Source organism: Marmota monax, unplaced genomic scaffold, assembly GCF_021218885.2.
Source record: "Marmota monax isolate L192 unplaced genomic scaffold, Marmota_monax_Labrador192_F-V1.1 WCK01_AAM20220418_F8-fsc00023, whole genome shotgun sequence".
Classification (NCBI taxonomy): domain Eukaryota; kingdom Metazoa; phylum Chordata; class Mammalia; order Rodentia; family Sciuridae; genus Marmota; species Marmota monax.
The window spans coordinates 2,460,976-2,486,534 of NW_026692907.1; the positions used below are offsets into that span (position 1 = coordinate 2,460,976).

General features: G+C 56.9%; 1 protein-coding gene across 3 annotated transcripts in view; it reads right to left on the reverse strand.

Moving 5' to 3' along the window:
* Positions 1-753: 753 nt before the first annotated feature.
* The window catches only part of Glis1 (GLIS family zinc finger 1), a 195,533-nt gene continuing 170,727 nt past the window's right edge, over positions 754-25,559 (reverse strand). For all 3 annotated transcript variants that reach the window (XM_046451136.1, XM_058581484.1, XM_046451138.2), the window contains 7 exons: positions 20,465-20,626; positions 15,832-15,942; positions 12,207-12,339; positions 7,239-7,395; positions 4,075-4,253; positions 3,400-3,567; positions 754-1,246 (listed from right to left, as the gene is read on the reverse strand). In XM_046451136.1, the coding sequence (XP_046307092.1) occupies positions 1,089-1,246; positions 3,400-3,567; positions 4,075-4,253; positions 7,239-7,395; positions 12,207-12,339; positions 15,832-15,942; positions 20,465-20,626 (1,068 nt within the window). In that variant the 3' untranslated portion in view covers positions 754-1,088. The remainder of the gene's footprint in view (positions 1,247-3,399; positions 3,568-4,074; positions 4,254-7,238; positions 7,396-12,206; positions 12,340-15,831; positions 15,943-20,464; positions 20,627-25,559) is intronic.

The window sequence follows — 25,559 nt, forward strand, 5'->3', positions numbered from 1 at the left end:
CCCAGGCTGTTTCCAGGGGCAGGGAGAGAGCCTGGCACACAGACTATGTGACCTCCCTTGCTTTGTTTCTTCAATGGAGGTGAGGCAAGAATTTTCCTATTTTTTAACCAGGTGAACTTCAGGGTGACACGGTGAAATGTGGGTCACTGTTCAGGTCACCTGCACAGGCGTGGACAGTGGGTTTGCTCTCTGCTGGGTGCTGGAGAGAGCCTGGCAGGGCCAGGAGACAGAACCAGGCTAGACTTGCAGCCTGAGGACTGGTCTCCTCTCTGGCCTTAGCCACCGAGGCTAGGCGTGGGCTCGCTGGGCAAAGGATGCTTTCTGTACCTTGCCGGTCTACAGGGAACTGCCCTTGTCCCTCACCTTCTGAGGCTGCCGGGCTCTCTCCTGGGGGGCTCTTCCTGCCCTCCATTCACAGAGGCAGGCAGCAAAACAGCCTGCTGTCCCACCAGCTGAGTGGCACTGCCAGCAGGGGGCTGGGTAGGACAGAGCTGGGGTCTCCATCTATCTTCCTGTGGGGCCGGGCTGGTCACTGAACCCCTCCTGGTCTGTTTGCTCACCTGTTTCTGGAAATAACCCTGCCTGGCAGTGTTGTCCTGGGATGATGTGATAGGGGACAGCTGACACTGGCTCCCAGCTCCACAGCTGCCCAGGCCCGAGGTGGTTTGCACCCAGCTCTCTGTTCCACACTCCCTTCAGGTTCTCCTGGTCAGGACCTCTAAGCTGAATCACAGCACAGAATCAGGCTCCAAGTCTTGTTTCCAGTTTTTAATGTTTTTCTTGTAAAACCAAAAATATAAAACTGGCATGGGAATGGGAAATAAGTTCTGTACACTTTATATACACGAGGTCTGTGATTTCAAAACCGTAGGAGAAACAGGAAGACACAATCAAGGGACTGTTACAGGGCTATGACCCCTGGTGGGCACCTCTGAGCCCAGACAGCACCCCCATGGGGGGTGCTGGGTGGCTGCCGTAGCACCCAGCACCTGTGTGGGCACCTGGCTGCTCTGGCCTGGGGCAGGGAGGGTGGCAGACCACGGCAGGCGGAAGCAGCAGCATCTGCAGAATGGTGGGCGGGGCCTTCCTCAGGTGTCCGTGTAGATGGAAGGGATGTGACTCAGGCAGTGGTCGAAGGCCCCATTGGGGAAGAAGCCACAGTCCTCAGGGCCGCTGGGCACCACGTCTTCAGATGGCTGCAGTGGCAGTGCTGTGGGGCACGGGGCCTCGGCCAGGGCCTCATAGCCTGAGGGCAGGCAGCAGAGGGTTAGAGCTGGAGGCTGGCAGAGGCTGTGCCCTGTTGTGTGTCCAGCTCCAGCCCCACCAGCCTGCTCAGCAGCCCTCCTTGCAGGTCTCCCCGTGGAGTGTGGCCAGGTGGGGCAGCGGGCACCTGGGGAGGGGCTGGGGGGCGTCCTAGCCTCAAATTCCCAGGGAGCCCAGGCAGCTGGGGAGACAGGCCCAGGTGGCTTGGGGTGGCCCATCCCCCAGTGCTGTGCCATGGAGCACAAGTCGGGAGGGAGGACAGTTGGTGGTGTGTGGTGTGAGGACCAATGGTCTAACCCCAGGGTGGTCCCCTCCTGGCAGGGCTTGGCTCACCTCTTCCCTTTAAGTTTCCTTCCTACCAGACTGAAGAAGCCCCCAAAATGGAACCACGTTTATTGGGCTCTAAGTGCTGATTAAACATCATCTCACTTCACAGCAACCCCACGAGAGGGGATTTGCTGTTCCACTTTGTAGCTGAGGAGATGGGCTCAGAGTAGGTAAGACATTTGTCTAAAGTCACCTGCTAGTAAGTGGGGGAACTGGGACTCGAATCCAGGTCCATCTGGCTCCAGAGACACCTGGCCCTTCCACTGGTCATGTTGTCTTTGTGGGTGGGGTGTTTAGTGCTCAGAAGCCCTGGACTTGGAAGGGTCATCTTATGCAGTTCCTCCCTATGGGCCCTGTCTCAGAGCTGCCGTCACAAATTTGTGTGGCCTACAAGTGAACCTCAGTCTTCCCATCTCTAAATGGGCTCAGGCTGAACTATTCGGAGGCCACAAGGTCCCTCCAGCTTGTTCAGACTGAATCCATTTTTGTCCTGACAGAGTGGTCAGGCAGCTGGCAGTTAAGGCACTGAGCAGGGCCTGGGATGGGTGCTGGGAGGAGGGGAGGTCCAAAGACCCCCCCACCTGGCTGCTCCTGTTCCCCTCAGAGCTGCTGACTTCAGGCCTGCTTGATCATGCACCAATCCACATGCACACAAACACAGAACACGCAGCCCCCTGCAAACCACGTGCCACACAGGTCTGTACGTGGCGAGCATCCACCTGCAGGTCTACCTACGCTGTACTCAGACTCACAGGCACACGCATCCAAACCACCACAAACATGCTGATGCACACACATGTACACCCAAGCCTGTGGACACAGATGTGAGTCATGGGGTGGGTAACATGCATGCTGACTGGTGCATGACCATGGGCACAGCACAACCTGAGTACACATGACAGACAGGAAGGTGCATGTCCTGGGAGCTCCTTATGCCAAGAACCTCCCTTGAAAGCCCAACACACAGATGCACACCACACATGCCCACGAAAGCCCCACAACATGGGAAGACACCAGATGCAGGAGCAGCTGTGTCAGCACGCACAGGTGTACCCATGCACAGATGTGCCCACAGATGTGGCCGTGGTGCTTGTTTCTATGTCCTTGTCCCTCTACTCCTGGCTGTAGGCACTCAGGACTGCCCAATAGCCCTCTGAGGCAGGCTCTCAGCTTCCCCTGTGTCGGAGCCTCCAGCTAGATCTGCACCTAGGGGCTTCAGGGAGGTTCCACTCCACCTAGCTGAAGCTCCCACCCTGACCAGGCCTGTCTTGCTGCTCTGGGCCTGAGTCCACAGTGGTCCCTCTGGAGCCCTCCCCTCTCACTGGCTTCTCCACACAAGCCAGGGATGGAGAGGTGGGCCCTCCCACTCCTGGATCCCGGGGCCCTGCAGGAGAGTCAGAAGCAGCCTGAGGACAAGTACAAGCCCAGGTTTCTATGCCTGTTAAATGGGAATCAGTGTTTGTCTCATTCCCAGGTCTATTTGCAGGGTCCACTGCTGTACCAAGCATACAGTAGGTACTCAATCAATATAAAGCATTGGTTAGGCCATGAGTGTAATACTTCTCTGTGTCTTCAGAAACCCGAGTCTAGACACACGTAAGCTGTGAGTTTCTGGAAGGAACACTGACCACTCCAGTCATGCAGTGCAAAGCCCAGTTCTGCAGGTCCCGGGTCTGACTACCTCCCTGTGGGGAGGCTCTGAGTCATAAGTGGGGATGACCTTGTTGCACAGGACTGTCCCAGGACAATGTGCCTAAAGCTGAGCCTTGGTGGGTGCTCAGGGGAGGAAGGCTCACAAGCAAGGCTCACCTGAGGCAGGTAAAGGTGCACTGAGGCTGGGGTAGCCATTCGGCCGCAGGGGGTTAAAACCGTGGGCCTCCCCGGCCAGTCCGTCCCCACTGGCTGCAGGCTCTGTGGTCCGGTAGCAGTCGCCATAGGGGAAGCAATTTTGGATGGAGTGGAAACTGCCCTGGTAGCCTGTGGAGGGATGTGGCAGGGCTGCATTAACAAAGGGACAAGGCCAGGCAGGGAGGGCCCGGCGCATGGCCATGCTGTCCTCTCTGAGCATCGTGGTGTAAGGGAGAGAAGGGGCTGTGGGGCAGGGAAGGTGCTGGGAGCCCTGGGCTGTTCCCAGCTCTGCCCTGAGGGGTAGGGAGGTGGGGTGTCTGTGCTGGAGTCATTTGTCCCCAAATGGCACCCAGGCCTCGCCCACCCCCCCCAGCACTGTCCATGCTGTTCTCTTTCTGGAAAAGCCCTTCCTTGCTGGGGGACGGAGCACACTCCTCACTTTCAGAACCAGTTTCTTCCAGGAAGTACCCTGACTGGGCACTCTAGGTCACCCATCTTTCAGCTCTGCCCAGCATATAGACCTCAGTGGCTGGCCTGTTGTTCCTGAAGTGCCCATCGGCTTCCCCGGGACAGTGTGTCACTGCTCTTGGGTCCCCCAGGAAGGGGCGTGGGTGCGGAGGGCCGGGCAGGGCTTACCTTGTGGGCTGGGCAGGGGCGGGGGCGGAGGGCTCTGGAAGGGTGGGTAGGACGGCTTGCTGGGGAGCGTGGAGAAGGGCTGGCCACCCGGAGACTGGCTCTGGGAGGATGGTGGCAGCGGTGGTGGGCCAAGCCCCTTTAGAGGGCTGACCATGGGTGAGAGGAGGCTGGGCCCCAACCTGTAGAGCACAGAGAGAAGGGACGTCAGCAGGCAGGCTTGGGGGCAGAGGCATGGCCACGGGCGCCCCTGGCTTACAGCCATATGCCGGGAGAAAGTGGGAGCTCGGTCTCCATTTTCTTGTTTGGGTTTGTTGGACACCTGCATTAAGGTAGACTGCAAACTCAGTGTCACGGCTCCAGGTGACCTTGTTACCCTCACGTGTTCTCCTCTAAGGAAAGTAGGACTATGGTATGGAGAGAGGCTGGGGATGGAGCTTCTTGTCTGGAGCTGTGCTTGGTCACCCTCTGCTCCCTCCAGCTGGGCATCCTACTGTCCCTGCCCCTCCACTGTGCTGCCATCATGCATCTGGGGTCCATCACTGAAGGCAGGGCAGGGACAGGCAGAGGCAGGACAGCCCCGAGGGCATCCTCCAGCTACCCCGTGGTTGTTGTGGGGTCTCCATCCCATCCGGGCACTTGTGGCCCATCTCTGCCCTGGCAGTGCCTGTGGAGAGGCCCAGCTCTCTGCCCTCTGGGTCCTTGCTGTCCAGAACAGGGCCTCACATGGCAAACAACCGATAACTCTGGCAAACAGGTTTCTGGATGGCGGTGAACAGCACTGCCCAAGAGCGCCAGTTCCAGCGGGCAAGCTCCGGCCTTCTCCAGGTTTGTTTTCCTGTCATGATGCTGTCAAGCGCACATTTGCCACCTTCACAGTCAGTGAAGTCAGACAAAGCCCCACTCCACCCGCAGCAGACACGCGGGCAGAGGCTAAGCCGCTCCACCTGAACTCCCGAAGGAGAAGAGGTCACCTTGAGCCCCCTTCTGAGTCATGCCAATGCATCCACCATCAGATGCTTGGCTTCAGTTGGAACCTAGGGACCCGAACATGAACTCTGGCTGGCCTGGCAGAGGCAAGGGCTCATACCTCGCCCAGGACCAGGAGAAAACCCACCCTATTTGGCATCTTCTCTGAGCCAGGGTAAATACATTTGGTCATGAAGTCAGGCCCTCTTAGCATATTTTTGAGTGAATCAGATAATTCTGTCAAGCTATTTAAACGTCCCAGCAAACCACTGGGGAGCCTGGAGTGGCCGTTCCCTGTTGACTTTGGCAGGAAAGGGAGGCGGAGTCCCTTCCTCCACTCTCAGGGGATGAAAAAGGAACCCATTCAGGCCGAGCCTGGGGCTGGCGAGGGGCACAGGGCCCTCCGCCCATGCTAAACTGAGCGCTGGGGCACGTGGCTGGGGGGGTGACTCCTGGCCGTTCTGCAGGCAGATAGAATCTGGTTCTGCAGGCAGATAGAATCTGGTCTCGTCACCACCCTGCCTCTGGCTGCAGAGATTCTTGACGGCACCCATGCGGTGGCAGGCAGGTGAGAATGAGGCAGAGCAGAGGGCACTGGCCTGAGCCGTGGGGCTGGAGATGTTTGGGGCCGGCTGGAGGGTGAGCAGGTGGCCTGAGCTGGCGGGGGCAGGGGGTTCCTGTAAAAGGAACCTATACCAGGTGACACGTAAAACGTCAGGCATGTGCAGCTGACCGTCACTGTGTTCCTAGAGGAAGACACTGAGGCTCAGGGAGGGCTCCGTTTTCTGGGTCCCCCTTTGTACCCCGACAGGCTGCCCCTTCGTGGCTGTTTGCTGGTGCTCCACCACAATCTCCCGCAGCTCCTGACGCTCTGCGGTCTGCTCTGCCCACTCTGGACTCCTCTCGGTTGCACCCCTCTCTCCGCCCAGCCAGGTTTTCTGACTTCCGCTGTCCTGTGCATTGTTGCCTTCTGGTGTCCCTTCCCCTGTCCAGATCAGCCTGGCTCAGGCTGCCATGCGCATCCCATCGTCCAGGCTGCTCCACCACGGTCCAGCCCCCTGCTGTGGGCAAGGCACATTCTCCTCCCAAACCCGACGACATCACTGCTCAACACCTTTCAGGACACAGCCCCATTACGGGCCTCGTGGCCTGGCCCTGGTGACCTCTCCCCGACATGTGGCACCCCACACAATGGTAGCATGCCATGCTCTCCCTCCTCTGCCACCTGTCCACCACACGACTCTGCCTTCCCCCTGGAAGCCTGGCTTAGCACTGCCTCCTCCAGGCAGCCTTCCCTGATGCTCTCCCCCAGCCCCAGCCCACTGGGTTCCCCTGGGGGCTTCCTCCCTTGGTGCACCTGCCCTGAATGGCCAGTCTTTGCAGGCCTGTCTTCCTCCTGCTCCTCCTCCTCCCACTTGTCGTGATTGGTGGTCCTAGACTGGGTCCAGGGCCCATCCAGTGGCACTCAATAACGGAACACAGAGGAAGGGATGATAAACGGGAGGAAGAGCCCAGTTAAGAGGGTGTTGAAGCCAGGCTGGTCCCAGGCTTGTGCTGGCCAAGGTGAAGGCTACAGCCGTGGGGAGGAAGGTGCTGCTAGGGCCAGGCCTTGGGTGACAAATCGGATCAAGTCACTGCTGTGGCAAACAACAATGGCAGGGCCTCGGCCTCTCTGTGCGCCATGCAAGCCCAACAGACTTCAGCAGTGTCGGGGTCAGCAAGGAACACACTGCCAGGTAATCAGTGGCCACTACGAAAACCACACTGAATGCAGGGAGAGCGACCCCCTCTGCAGTGACCTGCAGGCCGGGCTGTGGTCACAGCTGCACTGGCCAGAGATGCCCAGGCCAGCATGTCTGCAGGGGGCCCCGGAAGTCCAGTCCATTCATCCAACACGAGGAGCACAGAGAAGCCTGGCGAGGCTCCCAGGGAGGCCTGGGTGTGGCAGAAGACAGGTGGGGGCACAGAATCTTCCTGGGGCCCCCAGAAGCCAGGGACCAAGGCCATCTGCCTCACAGGGTCACTGGGAGGCATGGATAAAGGGTGCCCAGAGAGCGTGGGATGAGCATAGCATGCAGTAAGTGCTTCATAGATGCAGGCTACCCCATCACGCAGAACGCCCAGGCAGTGTGGGATGCCTGCCGCCCACAGATGTGCCCACTCATGTCCCCTAAGGAGAACTGGTATGGTGTACGTACCCATCCCTGGTACTGTCAGCTGTGGGTAGAGGGGACAGATGATGGTGTGAACTGGTAGTGACGTCCAATGGGTGGTGCCTGGAAGGGACATCATGCGTGGGGGGCAGGATGCCTGGAACAAGCCCATTATGAGGGGCAACGGAGCCAGGATATACACCTGCGGGGAACCAAGCAAATATCACTGGGCTTTGGCCACCCCTAGAGATGGCTGTGGATGGCCCAGGCACCGCGTGCCTACTTATACAGAAGTCGACAAGAAGGGAAATGAGTAAGATTGTATTAGAGGAAGTATAGGTGCTAGACAAGGGAGGTGATGACCCCACTCTGTTTGATTTAGGCCCTGGCCAAAATGCTGTATCCAGGGCTGGGGCCAACTCCGATGGCAGAAGAGGGCTGGCAAGGGATTGTGAGAAGCACAGGGTGTTGAGACCCTGTGTGTGTATGTGTTGGGGTAGGGGCTTGTATGGAGCAGGCCACCGCAGACCTCTGTGGGGCCATCTGGAGAAGCAGGGACTGCTCTGAATTTCCCCTGATGAGGACATGGGACAAAAAGAACTTTGAGAGAAGCAGGAACCAGCTCTCGGGGCTTGGTGGTACCTTCTGATAGGCAAGGGTGCTGCAGGGTAATGGAGTGCCTTTGGATAGAGTGAGCTATCTGTCCTCAGAGGTATGCCAGCAGAGCCTGGGTGTCCACTGTGAAAGGTTCTGAAGAAAGGATGATCACCCCAGCTGGCCTGGGAGACCTCTGAGAGGAGCTGCCATGGATGGTTGTTCAGACTGTACACTGCCTAAGGGTCCCAACTGAGAAGTCAGCTGTGTTCTAGCCTCAGATTCTATCCCTATAGAAGACACTTACAGGGCGATCCCACCTTTTACCGTCTCTCCCCCTTGTTAAGACAGGTGGGCTAACAAATCAATGGGGGACATTAGATCAATCAGGTATTGGTCCAGAGGCCCAGTGGAGAGTTTTAGAACCATTGAGGCCAGCATTCTCTAACTGCCAAGGACTGCCAAGTTTTTGATGCTCCCTATTTTATCTGGAAAAAAATGAGGCCAATTTTGCCTTCTATCTTCAATCTAGCCAGGTTTATTTGAACAGAAAGTGGCATCTTCCCTGAAATCAATGCATCAAGGTGATACCCTGGGAAGACTTGGTGGCCCCAGCAGCTGTGGTCTGGGCTACACCAGTGCAGCATCTACTCTACCTGGTCAGTGCCCCCTCTCATGGTCAGGTGTGACCTCTTGAATGTCACTCTGGCCATTGTGTATCTAGACCCATTGTTTCTTATTGCCCGATAAAGACCAATCTGAGAAGGCAGGTTCCTTCAAGGATGGGGTACAGTTTACTTGTCAGTTGTTTGTGGTTCCAAGGCTAGCACATCCCAGGTTGGATCTCCTGACCTGGGCCTACAACTCCAGAGGCTGCTGCAGGGAACTGGGCTTGGCAGGGACTGCAGGGGGCAAGAAATAGACTGTAGCCAGCGGAGAGAATGCGCCCCCTTAAGGTCTGTGTCGGAACTGCTGGACAACGTAGCGCTGGCCTGGAGACCTCAGTCTGTCTCTGGCAGGCACCTGTGGCTGGGCTGAGCTGGGCGAAAGTCTCCTCTGAGACAAGAGTCACGCCCTGCTCATGAACGTATGTGTGCCAAGTTCACTCTCCACATATGTGGCCTAATCATCTCCAAACTGTCGACAGGGGAGATAATATGATCCATTTTGAGATGAAGAAAGTAATCTTAAGATGCATGACTGGCCCAAAGCCACACGGTGGCCAGTTACTCAGGCCTGCCTCCTAGGCCATATGGAAAGAAAGTCCAATTGAGGCTGGCCCAGGAAATAGCAGTGGCTTTGTCTCAGGCTGGATGTCCAGCTAGGGACCACAGCTCTGGCTCAGGCTTCCAGCTAGCTGTGAGACTCTGGGGTCGGGGTGGGTCCTGAGCACCCTCCAGCTCTCAGCCACAGGCCTCTCCACCTTGGGGATCTCTGTTCTCATGGGCAGCACTGCCTGTCTCTCCATCTATCAGGTGCCCTCCCTGCTTTGGCCACATCACTGCCAGCTCACACAGGAAGGCACTGAGGGGATCCCTAGAGGGAGCCTGGCACAGGGCTCTCCCTCGCCACTCCCCCAGCCCCTCCTTGCTTACCATCTTGAACCAATTTGGGGCCTGTCAGCTGGGAAGGCCTGGAGTCCCGAGAGTCCTGCTCCCTCTCCCCAGCCATGTGACCTCATGCTTCTCATCCACATCCTCCCTGCCTATCATGGCACTGTGAGTCTGAAGACAGACCTGCCAGGTAAGCTCCTGAGGGTCTCCTACTTGCAGGAGCTTCCTATAATCAGCAAGAGCGAGAACCCAAGAAGCCTCCCTGCAAACACTCCTCATCAGGCAAGTACACCTAATTGCTGGCCCTAACATCTGCTCCCAGCTGTGGCCTGCAGAAGAACTTGTAGGATGAATCTGGGAATCTAGGGCCCCTGGGTTTGCCTGAATGTTCCTTCCCCGTCCTCATGGTGATGGAAACAGCTGAAGGTCAGGGCCAGCACAGGGGCAGTGTACAGCAGGTGCTCAGTATGGCATCGAGGTAGTGTTGGCAGAAGGGCACTAGACTTTCAGGTAAGAGCACGGCCTCAGGTGCAGGGCCTGGCTCAGCCCTGCCTCTGTCACCTCCCAGCAGGCAGGCTGGGGCCTTCCAAGTGGCAAGGGTTGTAGTTGACATGCACAGGCCCAGGCCCTCTGCCGCTCCTGGTGCGTGTTCTCAGCAGGTTTGGGAAGGAAACTGAGGCACAAAGCAGGGAGGAAAGTATCACTTCCTCACTGTCTCAGGCCAGAGCAGGAGGTCCCAGCAGGCTGGCATTAGCCTAAGGTCCTTCTCCTTGTGACTCTGCCTTTGGTGGACTTTGTTGCTCATCTGTGGCATGGGTGACAGCTGGGGATCAAGTGAGATGGTGTTGTAAAGGGGCCAACCCAAGCAGGTGCCCCAGAGATGATGACTGCTGCCCCCAGCCCTCTCCCCCAGGACAGCTCTGCGCTCATCTGGGAAAACAAACAGCCCTCGGATCTGGACCCGCCACTCTCTTCTGGATGGATAGTCCTTCTGCCCAGTCCAGATCCTCCCAAGGTAGGAATGCTGGAGCTGCAGGACCTTCACCCTGGGACATCCGTTGGTGGTATTAGTGCCCTTTCCCATGGAGTCTGGGATAGCCCAGGAATCCCCAATTTGAGCTCCAAGCAGTCCCAACCGGCTGTTGGGTGCTGGCCCTTGTGTCCTCATCTGTGGGCTGGTCCTGCTTGTGGTCCTTTCAGCCCTGCCATTTGGGAATTCTAACCCTGTGAGCGGCAGCCATGGTAGAGGGGCGCTAGCTGGAGGGGAGGGAGTGGGCCCTCCTCTAAGTGTCCACCTGAAGAAAGGGTGAAAACCTGCTTCCCCAAGGTTTTGGGGGAAGGTTTTGACATATCTTGAAATCTGTTGCTACTTCAACGTTGAGAGGAAGAATAATGAGAAAATTTTTTAAAATGTTTCAAATGGTTTAGAGTAATTCAAGAAATCCCAGAGGGTGGACACAGCTTTCTCTCTAATGCCGAGGTTTCTTTGGAGAGTCAGGGGCAGAGTGCAGGAACTATCAGCTGGAATCCAAAGGCCATGCTGCCTCATCTGGGCTGGATTCCCAAGCCACAGGGCCAGGAATTCCTGCCGTGGCCTGCAACCTGCCCCATAGCCGGCAGCTGCTGGAAGGATAGCCAGGCTGCCTTGGCCAAACCAGAGGCTTTGGGTGTCAGGCCCAATGGGCCTGCAGGGTCCAGGGCTCAGGAAGCCCCATTTCTGGGCCAGAGTTTAATGATGAGCTGGTAGTAGGTTTTGGCCTAGTTGCCCACCCTCTGGGAGCCTTGGATTTCTTTTCTTCTTCTTTGTTTTTAAAATATTTTAAATTGTAGATGAATGCAATACTTGTATTTTTTTTTTTATGTGGTGCTGAGGACCCTAGTCTGCCCCAGTGCCTCCCACATTCTAGGTAAGCTCCACCACTGAGCCGTGACCCCAGCCCTGGGTTTCTCTTCTGTGCTGGGAATGAAACAGGCCTTCAGGCTACGGCCAGTGCAAAATGGCTTTTATTTATTTATTTATTTGTTTGTTTGTTTGTTTGTTTGTTTGTTTTTTAGTACTGGGGATTGAACCCAGGAGTACTTAACCTCTGACCCACGTCCCCAGCCCTTTTTATATTTTATTTAGAGACAGGGTCTTGCCAAGTTGCTTAGGGCCTCACTATGTTGCTGAGGCTGGCTTTGATCACTGCTGGGAATACAAGTGTGCACCTCCATGCCTGGCTAAAATGGGTGGTTCTTCCTGGATCTTAGACCTAGGGCCACAACCTCTCTTCACAATGTTTGGGGCAGCCTGGGGTGCTGGTGACTCTGTGGTGAGGAGGACCCTAGTCTGCCCCAGAGGAGCTCACAGTCAGTCTGATAGGTTGACAGATAGGAAACAGTGACATCCCAGAGTGCTCAGCACTGGAGCAGCAGGCAACCCAGAGGAAGGCTTCCTGGAGGAGTGGGCAGGAGGTGAGTCCTATGGGTAGAGCAGGAGCCCCCTTAGTAAAGAAAGGGGAGGGGAGGCTAGCAAAGGTGGGGTGCTTCGGAGTTAAAAGGAGCAAAATATTCAGGGAATTGGATCCAAAGTGCCCAGGTTGAGACAAGAGGACTCCAAGAGCTCCCAGGCCTGGTGAGGCCAGGCTGAGAAGCACGGGATTTCCCTATGGGCAGTGGGAGCCATGGAAGGGTATGGAGGGCCATCTGCCTAGTGAAATGAGCTGGAGGAGAAGATGGGTTGAAGGTTGGGAGCCAGAGGGTGGGTAGGCAGGCAATCAAGTCCAGAGGAGTGGGCGCCCTGTGACAGGTCTCAGCCCTGTGGCCCAGGGAGCATCACTGCTCTGTGGAATGCTCAGCCCCCGGCCCCACCTCCCTGCACACTTACCCGGGAGCAGCTCCTGGCCCAGGGCTCGACTGCCCTTCCCGTCACTGGCAGCCAGCTGTGTGGACGCGTGAAGCTGGTGCAGGGCCAGACACTCGCTCAGGACATCGGCCTCGGCATCAGGGCCTGCGTTCAGCTTGGGAGCAAGCAGAGAGGGGGCGTTAGAGGCAGACCGCCTGTCCACCAGCTCCCCTTGTTTTAGAAGCAGGTCGGCAGCCCAGGGTAAGCCCCTTCTCTTCCCTGAACCTCAGTTTCCTCATCTGTGATGTGAGGTGATGGTGTACAACGTGAGGACTGTGTTATTCCTGGGTCCTTAAGCAGCAGACGCCAAGATGGGATTCGATACACCAGGATTGTGAGGGCAAGTGCACATGTGACAGAAAGGGGGCATGGTCAGGGGGGCTGGGAATCCAGGGCAGGAGGGGGAAGCCTTCTTGACTGGGAGTTAGGGGTCCTGTATCTCTCGGGAGGGGGCTGATTGTGACCTTTGATCCCTGAGGGCTGCACGCAGTCTCTGGCTGGGAGCAGCCATGTGGTATGGCCTCAGCACAAAGCTAGATGGACAGCCAGGAGCAGCCATGGGCCTTCTGAGGTCAGTTGGAGGCGAGCAGCACACACGGTGTGCGCACTGAGGCAGTGGGAGGAAAGCACGGCAGGCACGCGGCATCTGCCCCACCATGCCCCTTCTCTGTACAAGAGGCAGCGGACGGTCCAGTGCTAGGCACAGAAGAGCTGGGTTCAGATCCAGTTGCACCTCTTACTTCCTGTGTAACTGGATAAGTAACCTAGACTCTCCGGGTCTCACCTACCCTGCTTGTGATTTGCAGCAATGACTATGCTCTGTCCCCGCCTGCCACGGGAGCAGAGGTGATGGGTACGGTGAAGGAGGCTTTGTGAAGCAGGTGTGCAGGGCTGGCTCGGTTCCAGCTACTTGGGCCCCATGTGGTCCCATGACAGCAGGCCCAAGGGATTGGTATATGGACGAAGGGACCTGGCTAAAAGCAAGCCTGGACTGGGCTGCACCCGGTAATCCAAGCCAAGCTCTGCCCAACAGCCTTTGGCTGTTCCCAAGGACAGTCATTTCAGAACATCTCCACCTCTCCAGAGGAGCCAGAATGGGGATGCGGGGGCACCCTGGGGACCCTGGATGGTGAGTGGCAGCATGTGCATGGGATGGAACCCTGAGCTGGGCTGTAGAGCCCGAGGCCTGTGGACTGACTTATCGGAACACTCCCTTGACCCAGGACAAAACAGTCCCAGAGCAGGGGAGAGCCTTGACCCGTGCCCCGGGCAGGGGCTGAGAGCCAGTCTCCAAGGATGTGTCCACCCTCCCAGGCTGAAGGTCGACACCAGCCTGAGGGAGGCACGCCAGGCCCGACGCACGCACTCGGGCTCCCAGCTCCCTGACCCAGCAGCTGTTTTCCATGTAAATGAAGTTTCTGGCAAAAGAGGCCAAGGCATGTTCCTGCAGACCGCAATGTCGATGGGATTAGGAACAGCGGGAGAGGAGAATTAAGGAAGAAAAGCATTTCTAATTCTCTCTGAAATGCAGCAGGGCTGCCAAGGAGTTGTCATAATACAAGGGTCGCTTTACCCAGAAAGATTCATCATCCCGTGGCTCCTAATGGAGGCTTATTGTTGGGAAGTTTGCAGATCTGCGGCCCTAAGTCCCTAAGGGCTCAGGGGGAGCCAAGCATGGAGCCTGGGAAAACCAGGGCAGGATTCCTGTCCTTGGGCACTGGTCCACTTGGGACAGGAGCCTTCCTGACCGGGAGCCCCAGCCTGCTGAAACCTGGGCCATTTCTTGTTCATACTCAAGAGATTTCCACTTGAAAGTAGTGCTGAGCACTCAGGTTCTGCAGACAGACAGGTCTGGGATAGAACCCTGGCCCTGCTACTTCTGGGCTGTGTGATTCTGGGCTGGTTTGTTAACTCCCTCTCAGCCTCAGTTTCCATCTCTAAAATGGGAATAGTGTCCACTTCTAGGGTCACAGGAGGACTAAATGAGATGCAGTATATGAAGCAGTAGGTACAGTGCCTGAGCCATGGAGGCAACCGCCCTGAAGTTCAGCCCCTTCTCTGACCACATCTATTCCTTCCCATTCTACCACTTCCAATGGCTCCCCATTGCCTACAGGGTAGAGCCCCAGATCCTGAGCCTCTCTATCCCTGCCCATCATGAAGCCCACTCATTCCCAGCATCCCAACCCGGTCTGCGCCATCTCTGCATCCAGAAGGCCTTAGCAGTTTCAGTGGCAGCTATATCTGTGGTTCCTGGGACAGTGTTTGGAGCCCGATGCAGGTACCCTATATTGAGTTGAACATGTTAATAAGCTCTTTCCCCTCACCCTCCTGTCATACTGGTGGCCTCTGCAATCCTCTTCACTAAGACTAACTCTCACAGCCCAGGAGGCTCTGCCACATCCCACTCCATCTTTCCCGCCCTGGCCTGGCTTCCCCAGCAGCTCACACCCCTGGTCCAACACGGAACCCACTGCTCACTTCCTCCTGCAAACCTGGCCCCTAGGTTCTCTTTCTTGATGAAGGGGCATCTCCACCCATGCCATTGCCCAAGTCTTGTCCTGGGTACCTACTGCTCCACTGCCCAGCCTAGCCCCTCCTCACTCTCCCCAGACCGACTTCCACCATTTCTCTTGCTCCCAGCAGTGACTTCCTGGCCTTGGAATTCCCTCCCTCCACCCTCAGCTCATTTTATACACAGCCCAGAGGCGTCTCTTAGGTGATATGTCCCTTCTCTTTTCAAGAGCCTCTTGCTTCAACTGTGCTCTGGACAGAGCCCAATCTCCTGGGCACAGCCTTGATCCTACGGTAGGTACCCTGGGGTCATTTCCCCTCCTCCTTACCATGCTGCCCAGCCCGGGCCAGACAAGTGCCCATGGGCCCCACACATGCCACAGCCATCGGGCTCTGGTCCTTGCTCAACACTGGTCACTCCGGGGAGCACTTTTCTTCCCATCCCCGTGCTCACTCTTGCCTTGGAAAGAAGGACACACACGCCAGCTTCCTTTCCAAACTTCTGTGCCCCCTCTCAGTCCTCTGTGCTCTTCTTCAGTCCCCACTGGTAACCTTTCAAGCAAGCCCTTCACTGTCTTGCCCCTCTCGACAGTTGAAGAACAGGGAGCACCAAGGCCGAAGGACCTTCCCAGGGTCACCCAGCTAGCAGCGGGGAGCATGCAGGTGGCTTCAGAGTCCACCCCTGACCACTGCCTCCTGTGGCCTCCTGCTCCCATGCAGACAGGCAGAGGCCCCCTTGTCCAGGCCTCTGACCACTCTCACACCCTGCTGTCATCTGTATCATGCTGCACTGAGTCATCTTGGGGACTGTGCCTTTTGTTTTGCATCCTCAGTGTCCAGCACAAGTACAGATGTCAGATGCTCACTGAGAAGATGTAGGGAGAAGGTAACAGGGCGAGGGTTGGGGGCAGCCTGGGCAGGTGAAGTCCTATTGGCTCGGATGAGGACAGGGTGGGAGGCAGATGGACAGACAGATGGGGAGTGGCACTCGATGGCGAGCACACACAGGCAGTGTGGGTGCCTGGCCTGGTGCTGGCCTGGCAGTAAGACGCAGTGCATCAGCGGAGTGGGGTTGGCTCAGAGGCCACCTTACCTTCTTCCGCACCTGCTGCTCTTTGGCTGAGTGGGCTTTCACATGCTTGCGGAGGGAGCTGGGGTCCGTGTAGCGCTTGGAGCAGCCGGGAATCTGACAGGCATATGGCTTCTGTAACATTAGAGGGACATAGAATCAGTGCATGACCTCAGAGGTCAGTGAATGACTCTGAGGGCCAAGGTCCTTCTGGGTGACCTACTGTGGGAGGAGGACAGGGTGCAGGGCAGGTTATGGGCCTCAGGTGTGCAAAGGTGCCTGGCCCAAGAGTGAAGGAAGGACTCTGTCTCGTTCTCCCACCTTGCTGGGACTTCTCTTGTGGGGCCTCACTTTTCTCCTCTGCAAAATAGGGACAACTGAATTCTATGGGTTTTTGGGGGGGCACTGCTCTGACCAAGGTGCACCCTTTGAATCGCGCAGCTGCAACAAAGCAGTGAGCCGACAGGAGCCCTGCGAGATGCTGCCCACAGAGGAGAGGGGCAGCACAGGGCCAGCCTGGCCAGCCTTGCCCTTTCAAGCAAACCCTTCACTATCTTGCCTCTCTCGACAGTTGAAGAGGGAGCATAAAGGCTGAAGGATCTTCCCAGGGTCACCCAGCTAGCAGTGGGGAGCATGCAGGTGGGTTCCAACAGACCAAGCTACCCAGGTCCTTCCCACAACAGCTGCAGGCGGCCTCAGGGTGCTGGCCTCCGAGAGCACACGAGAGCTGGGGCCATTCCCCATGTGTGGGGAGTGGGCCAGTCCTGCCCCCACTGCTCACCTGGAAGACAAGAGAGGACTCCTGCCCCAGGTTTCCCATCCCCCTTCATTACACAGCCAGCCGTGCCTGCTGTAAACCCCACAGTGGCTCCACAGTGCTTAGAACACAGACCCTCACCTGGCACTTATGCCCTTTTGAGACCAGGGTCCCTCTCCTGTCCCCACCCTATCCCGTGGCCCCCCCCCACCTTTCCCCTCTCTCTAATCTGTCCTTGAACCCTGCTCCCTCCACAGGCCCAAGCTTTGGGCAGCAGTGCTGTCCACCCTGGGCTGCTGGGACTGTTCAGAGGGACACTGAATCAGATGGGTCCCTCTTCTGGTGCAGAAGAGGGACACTGGATCCCAAATCCCAGTAAAACCAGGGCTGGGGACTCATGGCTCTAGCTGACATCTCCCCAGGGGCTTCCATAAGACCCTGCTTGGGGATTCTGGCTGCTACTGGGGCTTGAAGTTCCAGAGGCTTCCAGACTTGAACATGTTGAGTGGTTCTGATCCCCAGGAACCCCCTGACCTGGGCCTGCAGGGACAGGAGAGTGTGTGAGAGCGTTCTACCTCTCAGCGCAAGTCCCGGGGACCTCTGTGCCCTGTCAGACATACCACACATCCCCAAACCTCAAGGCAACTCTGCCCCTGCCAGAGTGAGGGGCGGTGGGAGAGGTGCCACGGCCCAGGGACCTCACAGGGAGGGGAAGCAGAAAGAGACGACCATACCTTGGAGCTGCCGCAGAGGTCGCCAGGTTAATGAATGGAGGAGAGCAAAAAGAGAGAGACAGCAGTGAGAAGCTTGCCGAAGCCAACAGGAAGGCAGGAGAGGGGAGCCCTGCTTGGACCACCCACCGTAGGTCACGCATGGCCCCCCTCAACCCTCACTTCCTAGCCCTGACCTCGACCCCAACACCTATGGTCTCTCTCTCACAGGCCCTGACCCCATCCCAACGCACACATTCCCTTTCTCTCTCTTCCCCTTGTCCCCCTGGGCGCTGCCCTGCCCTGCCCCTGAGCCAGCCCCTGTCCCTTGGGGATACTGATACAAATCCACACACTTTGTCAAACAGAGCGTGACGTAACAGGCACACTCTCCTGGAAACAGGGCAGCAGGGCCCATCTCCATGTTTATTTTTCCAGGGCTTGACGTGTCTAGAACATTCCTCAGGCTCAGCTCCCCTGTGAGCTCTCAGGAAACCCTATGGCTATCCCAAGCCAGCAGCCAAACCCAGGCCTAGAGTCCCCACACAGGCTCCAAAGCCAGGGCCGCTGTATTCCTGTTAATAGCAAGGCTGCCTCTCGGCATGTGTGCGGTGGACCACGGTAGCTCGCCAAGCCCTCCGGTCTGGGCTGCTCTCTGGGTACAGGCACTTTGCTATGTACTGGCCATCCATGGTCTCCTCTGAGTCCCATTTTGTGGAGGAAGAAATGGAGGCCCACGAAATACACCAGACCTCACAGCCAGAGTGCATGTGACCAGGACACCTTCGGTCTGCAGGCATGAGTGGTCCAGTGAAGCGGGCAAAGGAGAGATTACCATCCCACCCGTTTTGCTAATGGGAAAACTGAGGTCTAGAGCAGGACAGCAGCTTATTCACATCCACACAGGGACCTATGGCGACCAAAACTCAAACCCACACTGGATGCCTGGGGCATGGCAGAATGTGGCCCACATTTAGTGGGTTAGTAACACAGCAGGAAAGGAAGGGCTGTACAGACTACCTGCAGGCCTCTCTCTACCTCTTCTCAAGAGGCAGGTATTTTACCTTTGAGGAAATAAGCCCAGAGAGGTGAGGTAGCTTTCCTTAGACCTCTGGGACCAGAACCCAGGTCTGGTTCTGTCCAATCTGGAGAAACTTTCTTGCCTGTGGAGGTCACCCATATTCTCCAATGCTAAGGGGAGCTAGGGACTAGCTGGGTCCCTTCTGAAAAGCAAGGCCCTGCCCCACTGGGATGCTGAGGATGGGTGCTGAGATAACAGCACCTGGGGAGATGCACGGGTCTCTGTGCAGGGAGCTGAATGCAAGTGGGGTGCTGGGCTTGGTGGCTGCACCTCCCAGCCTTCCGGGGACTTCTTGGGGAGATGAAGGCCTGAGACAAGCCAGTGGCTCATTCTGCCCTGACATGACCTAGCTCTTGGAGCTCTGCTCACATACCAAATGGGGTCAGAAGCCTGTTGCTTTGGGGCTAGATCCAAGAAATTTAAGGAAGGAGGAAGGAGCTAAATCAGGGTAGGTAGGTTACTGGGAGGTAGGGAGGGGTCCGAGGTTTGGTACTGCCTTGAGACCTCTGGGGGACATAACCAGGGATCCTGAGGCACAAACTGTATCTCTCAGGGCCTAGGCCAGGGCGCCAGGGCCCCATGGATGAGAAGTAACCAAGGGGCAGGGGATTTGTTAGAATCATTTCTCACTTCAGGTCCCAGCATAGCCTTTAATAGTGAAGACTGGAAGGTGGTGGGGGTCAGCTTTCAGTTGGGGATGGGGTTGCTCATTGCTGCTCTGTCACCTATGCTCAGCTCTACCCCTCCAGAGTGCTGCCATGTCAGCTTTTTCCAGCAAAAAGCACTGGACTTCCCTGGGTGTAACCCAGCTCTGCCCCTTGCCTGCTGTGGCAGAGAAGTGACTCGATCTCTTCCAGTCTCTGTTTCTTGGTTTACAAAATGGGGATAATGGCCCTACACCTTCAGTTGTCACAAGGATTGAACTCTGTGTGTGTGTGTGTGTGAGAGAGAGAGAGAGAGAGAGAGAGAGAAAGACACACACTGTGGAGGGTGTGGCCTGGCCCAATGAGTTCCTGTCCTTTCTTCCCCTTCTGGGTCCATTTTCCCAGCTATGAAATAAAAAGTTGGTATCCCTTCCGTTCTGGCCTCTGCTGTTTCATGGCCACCAACTTAGCCTGGTGGCTTAGTCGCCCTTGTGAGCCTGTTTCCTTAACTGTGTATGGAACAGGCTGGGCTGGCCCGCCACTCAGACCTCCCAGTCCCCACCACAGAGCTCCCCCAAATCTGCAGGAGGAGCAGGCCCAGCTGTGGAGTTTGGCTGAAGAACCCAGTTTCCTGAGGTGCGTGGCGGCTGGGGTCCTCCCAGAGCATGTGCCCCCTCACCCAGGGCCAATAAGGCTGTCACAAGGCCTGGATCTGAGTCAGCTCTGCCACTGTCCAGCTGTGTGATGACCATGCATAGGACTGACCCTGAGCTTGCTTCCTTCCTTTGACAAATGGGCTAAGGACCCCTGACAGCAAGGTCAGCATGGGGACTGTTTCAGAACCCATGTCTGCTAAGTGCTGAGGTCTCTGGGGAGGACTTGGACCAACCTTGGGATACAGCTGTGGAAAGACCCCGGCCTCTGGAGGCCAGGTCACTGTGGCTGAAGCCTAGACTCTCACGCTGCCCCCTCAACTCCACCTATAGTCCTCAAGGCTCAAAAGGTGGCCCTGGAGCACCTCTGCCCATCCCCAGGATGGGGTGGGAAGAGCAGAAAGTGGCTTGCTCCGAGTGTGGCAGACAGGCCCCCAAGAGAGGATGGGAGGAAGGGGGCCCAGATACGCAAGGATGCTGGGGCCTGGGCTGGTACCCATAGGCCAAATCGGGGCATCTCAACTGGGGGACCCTGTTGAGTTTGCCAGTTTACACTACCCTGGAGGGACAATTGGCAATGTCCACAGATATTTTTATCACAATTGGGAGATAGAAAATCTCTATCTAGATAGAAGACAGGGATAATGCTAAACATCCCATAATGCACAGGACACCCCAGACCCCTGCCAGAGAATTACCCTGCTCTACCTGTCAACAGGGCCAAAGGACAAGAGCGGGGGTTCTGCACTAGACAAGTTGTGAAGGTGGCCTATGTGCAGCCCGCTACCCGCAGCCTTCCCCCTCAGGCCTACCGTGTCGAGGTGGGTGCGCTGGTGCTTGGCGCGGTCGCTGGAGTTGCTGAACGCCTTCTGACAGCCGGGGTGCTGGCACAGGTACGGCTTCTCACCCGTGTGGCTCCTCAGGTGGATCTTGAGGTTCTCCAGGCGCGAGAAGGCTTTGCTGCAGCCTTCAAACTGCAGGAGAGGCGTGCTCTTAGCCCTGGGGGGCCCCCACCCTGCCCAGCAGCACCCGTTCAAGTCTGTCTGTCCTGCCCAAGCCTCCAGGAGCTCTGGTTCAGCTCTACAGAGGTGCTTAGGGCCCCAGAGGAAGGCATCCTGGCTTAGAAATATACCAATGGGGCTCAGGAAGGAAGTGCTTTCTGCTCTGGACTGAGAAGACCCTTCCCAATGCCATGGGCATTGACTGTGCCACAGCCCTTAACAGGAACTCTGTGAGGATTAGGGTGGGCGCACATCTTCACACAGAATGTGGAGGTCCAGGCCTCAATTTGAGGGCATTGTGCCAGGGAGGGCTTGGGCAGTGGCCTGGACTCCCCTGTGCTGTGTTTCCCTGTCTCCAAACTTGAAGCCATGTGGCCACCATCAGGGATGACAGGAGCCCCCAGGGCTAGGCCACTGAGTGTCGAGCAGCCTGTCCATCTGGAGCGCAGCCCTGATGCCAACTGATGTACGACTAATAAGCATATTTGTACACTGAAGTGGCTTTGATTTATCATCTGGCTGTTTAGCTGTCCTGTGCCCACCACAAAGCAGACCCTATGTTGGCAGTGGGCATTAGTGGGCACAGCACAATTGTGTCACATTCCCGGATGGGGCACGTATACAGTGTGCAGAGGGGCCATATGGTGGAGACTGAGGAAAGCAGCTTGGGGCCTCTGCCAGCCCCCACTCCCTTGCAGCCCTGGCGCCTGTCCCTGCATCCCCTGCCCACTGCCTTCTCTTGTCAGGGTCCCCTAACATCTAACTCCCTCTGTCTCCTCCACCCCTCTCCACACAGCTGCCTACCCTCCTGCCTCTCTTGGTATCCACCCCACATTTTAGGATGTCAGGAGCCAGGCACAGGCCAGGAAATTCCAGTCTGTTCATGCAAGTCACTCTGCAAGGAATGTCCTCTCTCATGGCCATCCTGCAAACACCCCCTCTACCTTCGAAGTCTAGCTCGAGTGCTGGCCAGTGCAGGCAGCAGACCCCAACCCTTTGGTGTGACTGGCTGCCCCCTCCCCTGCTGCTCTCTGCTGCCTGGCCCTCTTCCAGCTGGGCTGATGCTCTGGCCATGAAAGTGGATGGGGTGGGAGTCAGCAGTGGCTGGCACCTCTTGCATCCAGGTGTGGTACGTGCAGTATGTGGCACCAATGTCCCCATTTCACAGACCTTAGTAAAGGGACCTGCCCAAGTCACAGGGCTGTGACAGGGCAAAGACAGGACACAGGCCAAGTCTGATGCCAAAGCCTAGGTGGCTCTGTTATGCCTGGTGTCTTCCCAGGGGCAGGTGGGCGGGTGACCCTAGAGGAGGAAGGGGCCAGAGGCGGGATCCCTCTGCTAAGCCACTGGCTTCATGCTTCAGGTCCAGGGTTGACCTTCCAACTGTGAGGACCTGATCCAGTTAAGGACGTATGTGACCCCTGCGCTCTGCAACAGGGGCCTGGGCTCCTAGCAGCAGGTGGCCTGGGGTGAAGTGGGGAGCTGTCCTGGGAGGGCTAGAGTTCCCGCAGGCCTGCTCTTCCACTCCCTCTCTCTGGGGCTCATCTACAGGGAGAAGAGGAGGATGACACTGTCCAGAGTATGCGTCCATATTTGGAACCCTGACCTCCCTCTTCTCTACACTGGGCACCCATTTTTTTTCTCTCTCTCACCAACTTTAAAGGTATCAAGTTAGCAAGTTAGGAGGTGGTGCCAGGAAAGGACTGAGGGCAGAAGTCAGACCCTGTGGTCTACCTGGCTTATCTCCTTGGCCCTGGGGGGTGAGCACCCCCAACCTAGAGCAGTTCTGAATACCCAGTCATTTGGGGGATGAGGCTGTTCACTTAGGTAAACTGACCCTAGCCTGTGCTGGGGAACCAAGATGCTGAGGAGGAGGGTGCCTGCACGGGAAGCACACTGTGGACAGGTTCAGCTGTGTGTTCTAGGAAGCCTTGGCTGCTGGTGACAGGTGTGGATGGAAGAAGAGACAGATAAGTGGCAGCAATTACAGATGAAAGCCACCAAGGCCCAATGCAGGGGAGAGGCAGCGCATAGAGCATAGGCTAGGACAGAACCCCCTGGACAGACATGAGGACAAATGACCAGAGACAATGAGCCTTTGAAGGCCCGGTTACAAGTACAGGCCTCACTCTGTTGGGGCAAGCCACTCACAGCTGGGTTTAGAAGGGGCTCCCCTTCCAGATGTTATGCCTCCCCCGTGCATTGAAACCTGAAGAAAATCCCGAGTGGGCAGGATGGGCCACCAGTGGCCCCCTGCTGTGACCTTCTGCCAAGTTCATCAAATGAAGAGGAAGAGGCTGGGCTGGAGAGCGGGGCTTCCTCCTGGCAGCCGGCTCATCCCTTTGTTCCTCCCCGGCCCATGCGGGAGGGGACCTGGACAGCAGAAGGCAATAACTCCTCTGAGCTGCGTGATTTTTCTTGACTTCAGGAGAGTCCACCAGACTCTGGAGATCAGTATATCATCTTCCCAGAGGGGTCTAGACACCCCTGTCTGGGCCAACCCTCCATCTCTGCACACTCACTTCCACCCCCTGCCTTTATTCAGACTGGGCCCCTCATGGGATGCCTTCCCTTCCAACTCCCTGACAAACGAATTCATACATTTTTCAAAAAATACAGGATCCTCAGCTTGGTGTTCACGTCCTCCAACATGGCCCAGCTGCCTCTCCCATCTACACACACTCCCCCACTCCGTGTCGGCCACAAGGTCGTGACTGCCTCTGAACCTGTCAGGGATCCCCATTCTGCAGGCCTTGGCTCCAGCAGCTCCCTAGGCCTGGAGGCCTTTCCTTCCTTCACTTACTGAGCAAGCATGTGCCTGGTGCTTAAGTGTCACTTCCAAGGAGAAGCCTCCTACCTGCCCCCACACTGTCCCCACAACACCCCTGAGCTGGTGGATAGAAGGATTCGCCCTGCTTCCTCCTGTTGCACCTCCAGGCTGAGATCCCTGAGGGTAGGGCTGGATTCAATCATGGGGCAAAGGGGAAGTTAGCAATGTGATTCCCGGGGGTGAGGGCAGGGGCTGCCGGCACAGGGGTCCACCTCCTCACCAGGTGTTTGGCCAGGTGCCTCAATACATGTGCATAATGCTGATGCCCCAGATGTACCTGTGTGAGGTGGCCCAGCCTTGATAGCTCCATCCCCCTGAAGTCACAGAGCTGAACTGTGGCCCCAACAGAACAAGCAACTGTCCAAGATGTCCTGATGGGAGTGGCCCATCCCTCCAGGTGGACCCAGAGGTAGCACAGGTGGAGAGGGAGAGCTGCTTGATCAGGACAGGTCTGGGAGGAGGCTGCTGCAGGGACCCCAGGAAAGCCCATCAGGAAAGCGTCCAGACCTGCCTGGGCCTGAGGGCATGTGTGGCTGCCTGCCAAGGTCCCTGTAGTTCACCCTATTCAACAATTGCACAGATGGGGACAGAGGCATGAAGAGGAGGATGGGAGTGACCACTGGGTCAACACCTGCTGTGTGTCCAGCTCTGCTGGGCCTGGTGCAGTCACGGATGTGATGTCTTCTCTCCACAGCCCTCTGGGCAAGTAAGACTGTGCTCACTGTCAGATGGGAGCTGGTCTCAGGTGCAGTGGCACAGTGGTCACAGGTATGGACTTGGCTGCAGACTGGCCATGTTGCTGTCTTTGCTGATCCACTTACTGAACTCAGGCAAGTCACTTCAACACTGTGGGCCTCAGTTTCCTCATCTGTACAACTGGGTGAGCTCTACCAACCAGGGAGGATGATTGTGGGGATTAAATAATGCCCAGCAAGCGCTGACCTTGGCACCAAGATCCCGTCTTATATCACTTAAGGTCACAGACCAGGCAGATGGTGGTCTGCCTGGCATGGCAATTCCTTGGGCTGCTGGCCTTCTGCGGAGTTGTGTGTGCATGTGTGTGAGTCCTCCTGCTTCCCTGACATCCTGTTTCTGCCACTCGCTCCCCTTCCTGCTATCTGGGCTTCCACACCCTTGCCACAGGATCACTGGGGAGCATGAGGCTCTGGCCTGGGCTGAGTCAGGAGCAGGCTCAGGACTGGGCTGCCCAGTGAGGCTGACAGCTCTAAGTTCCTCAGGAGGGACCACAGGAAACAGAAACAGGAGCCCTGGCTTAAGGATTCTAGACGAGGCCCTTTTACCACCGTGGGAGCCCTGACAGGGCTTTACAAGTCTATTTCTAAACTGTGACGCTAACCAGTCCCCTCCCACCAAGACCCTCCCAGGGATCCTTGTGCCTTCTGATACCCAGTCAGCCCCCCATCCTGGAACTGAAGTGTCCAGACTTGAAAAGCAGACAGCCCCGAGACCTTGGCAAGTCCGTGCCCCTCTCTGGGCCTCAGTTTCTTTCTCTATAAAAGAAGATAAGAGCAGCCATCTCACAGAGCTGATCTGAGGGGGAAGCCATGTGCACACCCACCTGGCTCTCAAGACATGCCTGTGTCATTAAAATTACCATGGTAGTAGCTGTTCCTGCCATGCCCTCAGAGAGGACTCTGGCCCTGGTCAGCTCTGACCCCAGAAGTAAACAACAGAGAGCCCTGGTCAGTGCATTTGCTACTTGGTCTGGCCCTAAGACACTTCCCAAACCCAGCATGGGAAGCCCTGTGGGTGCCAAGGAGAGCTTCTACTTCCTCAGGGGTCAGAATGTCCTGAAGAGGTCCTCTGCACTGTGTAGGGCTGGGAGAGCAGCCCCCACTGTTGTGTTATGGGACACAGATGCTTCCAGAATATAGGTCTTGGAGCAGGAATGGAGCCGGCAGGCACATCCCTGGATTTGGCCTTGATTTCCCCCAAGGGTATGAAAGAGGGTCCCTAAGGCAAATGCCACCCGACCCCTGGGCATCATGATGATTCCATGGGCTCTGTATCCTAGGGGGTGCCTAAAGGGATGTAGCCCTCTTGACATCCCCCTCC